The sequence below is a fragment of the Thamnophis elegans genome, chromosome Z (assembly GCF_009769535.1).
Source record: "Thamnophis elegans isolate rThaEle1 chromosome Z, rThaEle1.pri, whole genome shotgun sequence".
Taxonomy (NCBI): domain Eukaryota; kingdom Metazoa; phylum Chordata; class Lepidosauria; order Squamata; family Colubridae; genus Thamnophis; species Thamnophis elegans.
The window spans coordinates 101,403,245-101,412,352 of NC_045558.1; the positions used below are offsets into that span (position 1 = coordinate 101,403,245).

Sequence of the window (9,108 nt, forward strand, 5' to 3'; positions counted from 1 at the left end):
TGCATGTAATAATCTAATTTTCTGAGATTGTGGATTTGGGGTTTTTATGAGCTGTAAGTCATAATCATCACAATTATGACAAATCACAGCTTGAACTATCTTGCTTTGCATGTAATGAGTCTATCTCATATATTAGTTTCACCTTTTAAGTTGCATTACTGAAATAAATGAACTGTTGCACGATATTTTAATTTTTCAAGTTTCACCTGTACATGCTTAATTTAAGCTAAAACCCACTACATACAACTACTGTGAATCCACATTTCTGGAGCATTTTAATACTTATTTGATCAAATACATAAGCACATTTAAAAGGTGAAAAGCCATGAATAATTTCTATTCAAATACATTTTGTAATATAACAAAAATTATGTATCTTTTTTCTATGTTCTTTCTTATATATTCAAGATGTTAGTTAGAATCCCAGTCCAGATAACTAAACTATGAAAGTGATACAAAGCAACCTATTTCTCATTAGAACTGTTGTAATTTTTATTCATTTATCATATTAATAGTTGCCCATAAGTGGAAAAGACACCTGTCCTTTCAAGAACAGCTGGTTGGCATCACAGAATAAATTTATTATTCATCCTAGGTTCTTAAAAACTGATAAAAAGTATATGCTGCTTGGTGCCAGAGTAAATATTTTGTTGCTATTTTACATGTTTTCAATGTGATTTCATCTTGGATCTGTTGGAAATTTGTTTTTATTTTGTTGTTAATTCAGTTCTTAAAACATAAGTTCCTATTAAAGATTGTTTCTTGCCCAACCTAAAGCAGAAAATTATGCAAATTATTAATAAAATTTTATTCATATTTAAACAGTGTACTGCACCTGAACATATTTAATATTTCCTCTACATATAGTAAAATTCTACAAATATGTAGTATCATATAAGCACACAGTCAATAAGATTCTTTGTTCATAGTCTAGTTCTGCAGCATTTTTTCCCTCCAGGTGGTTTAACTGATAGCCAGAACTTTATCAATCATACTAATTAACCCATCCCACTAACCCATGGGCATGCAACAAGTAAACATGACAATTTTACGCTGAAGAATTAAATTGCTTCCAGTTTAGCTGATGTTCCTATCTGCTTTTCCTTCAACTTTTTCATTTTCCTGTTGAACATATTGATCCAGCAATGAACTGAGATGAACAGAGCCACGCTGCAGAAGTTTGCTAGTGTTGGATGTCATGAGTGAGAGTACACCTGCAGTTTCTCCTTGGGCAGTTATTATAGATGGCAGCTTAGAATAATTTACAAAGCCTTGCTTGCTTAGGATAACATTGTCGATGCAAGCTCCTGGAAAAAAAAATGAAACAAAAACATTCAAGTTAGGATAAAAATCTATATATTACTAAAACTCTCTTTCCTGTAACTGTTAACAAAACAGAACACTATAGGGCAAAATGTTTTGAACCAAGGTATTTTAAATGGTCTAACATCCAAAATCCAGGATCCGTGACTCCTATGGAATTGAAATTCGGCAAATTTTATAAGATATTTTTCATGTAAATTGTAGAATCCCCATTTCAAATTTCAGGTAATTGTTCATAAAATAATTTATGACAAAATACAAACTGTCATAAAACATTTCCTCTGCTGATGTTTCACTGTACATACAATTCAACATGGGTTAACTTCAAGGCAGATGCAGAATGTATCTCAACTTTTCAAGTGAAGGCAGTACATTAGAAGCTCTGTAAATCAATCAATCAATCAATCAATCAATCAGAATAGAGCTGGAAAGCACCTTAGAGGTCTTCTAATCCAACTCCCTGCTCAAGCAGGAGACCCTATACCATTTTAGACAAATGACTGTCCAGTCTCTTCTTAAAAATGTTCAGTGAGGAAGCATCCACAACTTCTTATGGCAAGCTGTCATGGTTGAAGAAATTGAAAAATCTGGTAAGGAAATATCTCTGAAAGGATGACACAAGAGATCACAACAGTTTGTTTGCTTTAAAAAGTGTACAATTTAAATTTAACCCCCTTGCAGATGCAGAATTATAAAAAGACAGACTGAGGTGGTGACTGAATGTGACCAGAAGAAAACAGAATGCACGAAAAGTTTTACCTAAAAAAATAGTCTAGTAACTTATTAAATAAATAAAACTGGCCACACAATCACAGTTGCCTAAAATAGGCAATTAGTTTTCCACTGTGCAGCACTATGTACATCCATATATTCAGTAGTAAAAAGGCATTCTATTACAATTTTCAAACTGAAATACTTGAAAGGTTCCACAGGATTAAGAGAACAACAAAACTCTTCACAAGAGACCAAGGGGGTGGGGGTGGGGACTCTGTAAATAAGGAATGGGTATTTCACCCCTAATTCCTTGTGGGAAGGTTATACTACAGAGAACTGGAAAATTCTGAATTTTTCAGTTGTAGTCTCTTGCATTCAACTTTCTCTTAGAGACTAAAGGGGGGGGGAGTCTTAGTCCCTTGTGAACAGGTTATTTTCCTCTTAGTCATTAAGATCCACAGGAAAAGGTTTCTCAAAAATCTCTACCCTTCTATATCAGGATTATGTTTTGTTTTGAGGATTTTTTTTAAATAAGCAGCTTCTACCATCTGATTTTTTTTAAAAAAAAAATTCCATCCTATGGCTATAAAATAAGTTGTGAAACATGTTTCTTCCAAGTACTTCAACTGTATCTAACTAATCTGCCTCTTCCACAGCTTCTTTTCCAGTTAGTTATCTAACTTCATCATAGGAACTTTCTCCATCTTGGATACTTCCAGACACCTACATTGCAAACATTGCTGAGAACTCTGAGAGTTAAAATCCACATCCATCCCTCTATTGATTGCTAATTTTTTTGTTAATCAAAAAACATTTAAAGACCTCTCAGTAAAAAATGAAGCATATAGTATATTTGAGTTTTTTTGAGTTTTATTGGGATTTATATGCCGCCCTTTTCCCTGAGGGGACTCAGGGCGGCTTACAACCACAAGGGAGGGGGGTGCAGTGTCAAAAACAGAACAGTATGTGAACAAAGAAAAAATAGTAAAAACACAACTTTCATTCAGCAATCAAACACTCGGGCGGGTAAATTGGGAACCTATCCCCAGGCCTGCTGGGAGAGCCAGATCTTGAGGGCTGCGCGGAAGGTCTGGATAGTGGTGAGGGTACGGATCTCAACGGGGAGGTCGTTCCACAGGGTCGGAGCTGCAACAGAAAAGGCTCTCCTCCGTGTGGTTGCCAGTCGGCATTGACTGGCAGATGGAATTCGGAGGAGGCCCAGTCTGTGCGATCTAATTGGTCGATTTAGGGAGGTAATCGGCAGAAGGCGGTCTCTCAAGTACCCAGATCCACTACCATGGAGTGCTTTAAAGATGGTCATCAGTACCCTGAAGCGCACCCGGAGACCAACAGGTAGCCAGTGCAGCTCGCGGAGGACGGGTGTAACGTGGGCGAACCGCGGTGCACCCACTATCACTCGCGCGGCTGCATTCTGGACTAGCTGTAGCCGCCGGATGCACTTCAAGGGCAACCCCATGTAGAGCCCATTGCAGTATTCCAGCCTAGAGATCACAAGGGCTCGAGTGACTGTTGTGAGAGCCTCCCGATCTAGGTAGGGCCGCAACTGGCGGACCAGGCGAACCTGGGCGAATGCCCCCCTGGTCACAGCTGACAGCTGGTGGTCAAAAGTCAGCTGTGGGTCCAGGAGGACTCCTAAGTTGCGGACCCTATCTGAGGGGTATAAAATTTGACCCCCCAGCCTAAGCGTTGGTGTATTAGCCAAATTATTGGGAGGGAAGCACAACAGCCACTCGGTCTTGTCCGGGTTGAGTACCAGTTTGTCAGCACTCATCCAGTTCCTAACGGCCTCCAGACCCTGGTTCATCACGTCCACCGCTTCATTGAGTTGGCACGGGGCGGACAGATACAGTTGCGTATCGTCCGCATATTGGTGGTATTTTATCCCGTGCCTCCGAATGATCTCGCCCAGCGGTTTCATGTATATGTTAAATAGTAGGGGGGATAAGACCGAACCCTGCGGCACCCCACATGTTAGGGGCCTCAGGGACGATCTCTGCCCCCCGACCAACACCGACTGCGACCTGTCCGAGAGGTAGGAGGAGAACCACCGTAAAACAGTGCCTCCCACTCCCACCTCCCGCAGACGTCGCAGAAGGATACCATGGTCGATGGTATCGAAAGCCGCTGAGAGGTCAAGGAGAATCAGGATGGACGCATAGCCTCCATCTCTGGCCCTCCAGAGATCATCGGTCAATGCGACCAAAGCGGTTTCTGTGCTGTAACCAGGTCTGAAGCCGGACTGGAAGGGGTCAAGATAACTAGCTTCCTCCAAGGCCCGTTGAAGCTGGAAGGCCACCACCTTCTCAACAACCTTCCCGATAAAGGGGAGGTTGGAGACAGGACGAAAGTTGTTTAGAATGGCTGGATCTAAGGATGGTTTCTTCAGGAGGGGTCTCACCACCGCCGTTTTAAGTACGGCGGGGAAGTGCCCCTCCCGAAGAGAGGCGGTCACAACCGCCTGGATCCAGCCATGTGTCACCTCCCTGCTGTTGGCAACCAGCCAGGAGGGACACGGGTCCAGAATACAAGTGGAGGCACTTACAGCTCGAATGGCCTTGTCCACATCCCCAGAGGCAACATCCTGGAACTCTGCAAACCTTATCCCTTACCTAACATATTAATTTGTGGCACACGCTTCAGGACTTGAAGTGCTTCCCGAGCCTTTGTTTCCATACTGACAAGTAGAAGGTTGCGTTCCACAAAAAGAGGGAGGAGATTCTTGTACTTTGATTCCGAAAGAAAGGGAATCATGATCTGGAAAAGTGGAGAAAAGGATTATATTAGAGTTGACCTTACATTGAAGAATATCATAATTACAGAGCTTACAGTAAAACAGGGAAGGGGTCATATTTCCCCCAGAGATCCCCAAATAGGTTTTCCTCTTATATTAAAGTATCCTACTTGTGGAGGAGATTGGGAGAGAGTTGAAGGAACAAAGAAGAAACAAGCAAAGCCTCTCTCTATTCCACTCAAGCAAATCAATGCTGGATCAAACAATGTTACCGCATAAAATTTCATAATGGTATCATGAAGCTATAAAACTCTACTTTTCATTCACAGAAATAAAATATGCTGAAACTATAATCCTTCTGCCTTTGCATGTAAACTTTTAAACGGCATATAGGACCTCTTACAATGCTACCAATAAATACTAACTTCAAGAAAAAGAAAAACTTAGGTCAAGATGAGAAAGGCACCAAGAATAACAAAGCATCAAGAACTGAAAAATAAAATTGTACAACCATATAATCTGACTCTGCTAGCTATTGATCAGTTAAATTATCATTTGATAAGTCATGAACAATGTATTAGGCAAAGAAGAGAATAAGTTCTCTTGGGATATTGTTTCTATAAAAACTTCTTTAAAAATTAGAAATCATGGCTGATCCTTCTGGAAAGGCAAAATATTTAGATTTTATTTTTAAAAATCAAAGGAAGCAGAAGAAAAACACCTTTACTACACAGCACTATTACAATACTATATTACTGAAAGTCTCTACAGAAAACTGTACCTTATTAGGAAAAAATTTGACATGGATATTATACTTTCGCAGCCGATGCCTGAATAATACCATATCATTTCCAGGAATATAATTGTATTGGCACACAACAATCATTTTACTCTCAAGAAATATTTGTTTCACTTGACGCAATAACAGTCTTTCATAGTCAGTCATCTGCATGAGAGAAAAAATGGATTTGAATCTTGAAAATACAGGCAATAAAAATTCTAAAAGATTATATTCCATAGCTACAAAATACCAGTGGATCTCAGAAACATAAATTCTGTAAAAATAATAAAAGCAGGATTCCAATAAAAATAAAATGTTCCTCTAATTATAACGACCATTCATACTTTTTCAGGAGCAAATTAAAATCTTTATTTTATACTCAATAAGCTTTTTCTCTCTGTAATATCAGTTAAATTAAACCTATCAATCTACTTAGGTGTATGTTACTTCAAATTCTGTCCAAACTTAGCAAGGCCCACAAGCTTGATTTAAACAAGTTCCATTAAGATTATTGCCATTTGAAAATTAAATAAACAACATATCCAAGAATATTCTACTACTATTTTGGAGGTTGGAAAATTCAAACTTTGTGTAATCATGTAAGATTAAACCAAACAAATATAAATCAAATTGCTCAATTCAGCAGGAACTCAACTGCCATTCCATCAGAAAGGAAAGCAGAATTTCTATCTGGATGGTAATATGAGAAGTAGATGCTTTTGTTGTTGAGCAAAATAAATTCAGTCTTTCTTCCAAAGTCAAAATACAAGTAAAATTGAGATGTTCAGCTGGTTTCTAATTTTAGTGGAGCATAATCAAGGATATGAAGGGAAGTTCTTTATTGCTTTACAGTTGAAGAGCAGCACAAAATAACTATCTCCCAAAGGTCAGGAGGGAGCATAGCATCAAATACTTAAGTCATTATTAGAATAATGTGGCTATCTATTATAGAACAGAAATGATATGAACCCTTTCACAATTGGCAGAACTATGAAGGGCAAAACTTTTCAAGAATTTTAATCAAAAATGAGTATTTATATCATTCCAATTATCCCAAAATAGAACAATGTTATTACTTCTGTAGAAAGAATGACACGGGGTTTCATACAGGTCTCTGAATCCAGAGGTTTTGGTGGGATGTACTCAGTCACTGCCATCAGCTTTTCCCTCATAATGTGCATCGGTTTCCAGTGACGTGTGACAGATTTGGAGCCATGACGAATAAGCTGCAAGGTGGGCAGCCAGCCTAGACCAATAGAGCAACAGGAGAATTAGACTACAAATTCCAAATAGGCAAATTCCAAATCAACAATTTCATAAGAATCAAAGGATCATAGTATTACAGAGAACTAAGATGCCAGTAATGTACTGATAATTTATATAAATAATTAAGAACATTTTAAATCATAAAGCCATCAAGAATACTCTTGAAAATCATAACTCCTCACACTGAAGCCTTCTGTAAGATATTTAGGCTTAGTAATGAGCAAGTATCAAGGGTATTAAATTTTGGACTGATTAATAGTACTGGTTAGAATTTGCCTATAAAATCCATCTAAAAGATAAATCCAGATTTGGCTTCTGTTATCCTGAAGTATCCATAATAAAGGAAACTTTCAGGAATTATTTATACAAAGAATAACATGCATTATACCACTATTAAATAAATCCATCATGAATTTAAATATATAACTTGTTCTTCCCTTTGAAGGTATATAATTGTCTTAGAAAACAAATAATTCTCAATTTATGATCACAATTGCGCTCAAAATTTATGTTGTTAAATGTGAAATATGTTAAGTGAATTTTGCCTCAATTTACAATTTTCTTGCCAGTTTTTAAATGAAACATGCACTTGTTAAATTAGTAACATGTTAAGTGAATTGGCTTCCCTGTTGACTTTGCTTGTCAGAAGGTCACAAAAAGTGGTCACATGAGCCAGGGACACTGCAACAGTCATAAATATGAGTCAGTTGACAAATGTCTGAATTTTGATCATGTGACCATGGGAATTACATAAAAGTCGTAAGTGTCGAAAGTGGTCATAAGTCATTTTTTTCAGTGCCACTGTAACTTTGAACAGTCACTAAAAGTATTGTATGTTGAGGACTACTGTACATAAAAGGCATAAAAATGATAAAAACTCTCTTAAATCTAAAACAGATATTTATACAATATTTATATAATTTAGATTGTTTAGCTTAGAAGGTAAAGAGGAAAAGAGGATATAAGAAATATTTATAAATAAATAAATGTGGGAATAAAACAAAACTTTTAAAAAACCAACTAATACCAAGGAAATTGCTCAGAATGCCTCCATCCATTGAGACTGCCACAAATTTCATTTTCAGTAAGGCAATTAAATAAAAACTAGTCACATACTTTTTATAAGAAAGAAATCATTGGAGAACAAGTAAGGGGAAAGAGATAATTAATCATTGTTTGTATATAGATAAAATATTAAAAGCCTGGAATATATAAATCAATGGATAATTTATTGAAAGGAACAATTGATTACCTTAGGTATTAACTATCATAAAAGAAAGTTCAAAGTACCTTTTACAATTACATTTTTTTATTTTGCATATTTTGTCCATAAATAGTGCACCATACAACATTTTACAATGTCTTCTACGTGATTATTTAAGTATTTTCCGATATTAAAACCTGCCTGGGGAAAAAAAAAAAAAAAAACCTCGATGTTTCACACACCCTCCCCCACAAAAAAAGACTGCACGTAATACTCCTATCAGGAGTACACAGGAGACAGGCCAATGTCGAAAGCTCCTTATTATTCCATTCCCTCTGCTTTACCGAGGTATGAATAGTTGGATAGGCCAAAACTGTGTCAACCCAAAATGTACAAAAAGTCGGGATTTTTGCGATGTGGGCGAAAGATCGACAAAGAAGGCTGAATTTCAACAGGGAGAGCTGTAGTGCTAGCCGCTAGATCTACACAGAAGAAGATGAGCATTCATCGCATACTAGATAAAGTGATTTAAAAGCCACAACAACGGATAATAATTTCTGGAGGCGGAAAAGCCCTCCGATTTTTCATTATTCCTTACCGGTTTTACAGATCCTTTTACCCCAACCGCCAACAGCAGCCATTTCCGAAAAACGTGGATGTCAGAATAGAGCATCACGGGAGTGGAGGCTTAAAGGGGAAGGGAGCCCTTTTCTCTCAGCCCTTCAAAAGAAAAAAAAGACTCTTGTCTCCTAGCAACGGGGGCTCGAGACGTCGTCTCGTGATCAAACCTTCCTCAAGTTTCTCTCCCTCTCTGAGAACTTGATGACTGGAAAGAGATACAGAAAGAATGCATCTCTTTGCTTTCTGCAGATATGGTAATCCATATCTGGTAACCCATAACGCGATTGCTAGTGGCACGATTGCTAGAGGCAGTGGTACCACACTTCAGTTTTACAAGTTTGTTTACTTTAAAAAATAAAATAAAATAAGCCCGTTTCACCCTATATCGGTATTTTTTTAAAAAAAAAACCTCAGCCACTTTAAGATGTGTGGACTTCAACTCCCAGA

At 37.6% G+C, this 9,108-nt stretch overlaps 1 protein-coding gene across 1 annotated transcript; it reads right to left on the reverse strand.

The window, feature by feature from the left end:
• Positions 1-250: 250 nt before the first annotated feature.
• On the reverse strand, positions 251-8,747 carry MRPL10 (mitochondrial ribosomal protein L10). The gene is given in 6 exon segments (XM_032238266.1): positions 251-1,104; positions 1,106-1,307; positions 4,668-4,812; positions 5,571-5,735; positions 6,647-6,816; positions 8,639-8,747. Coding segments are annotated over 6 exon segments (768 nt in total). The 5' UTR covers positions 8,682-8,747; the 3' UTR covers positions 251-1,061.
• Between the last annotated feature and the right edge of the window lie 361 nt (positions 8,748-9,108).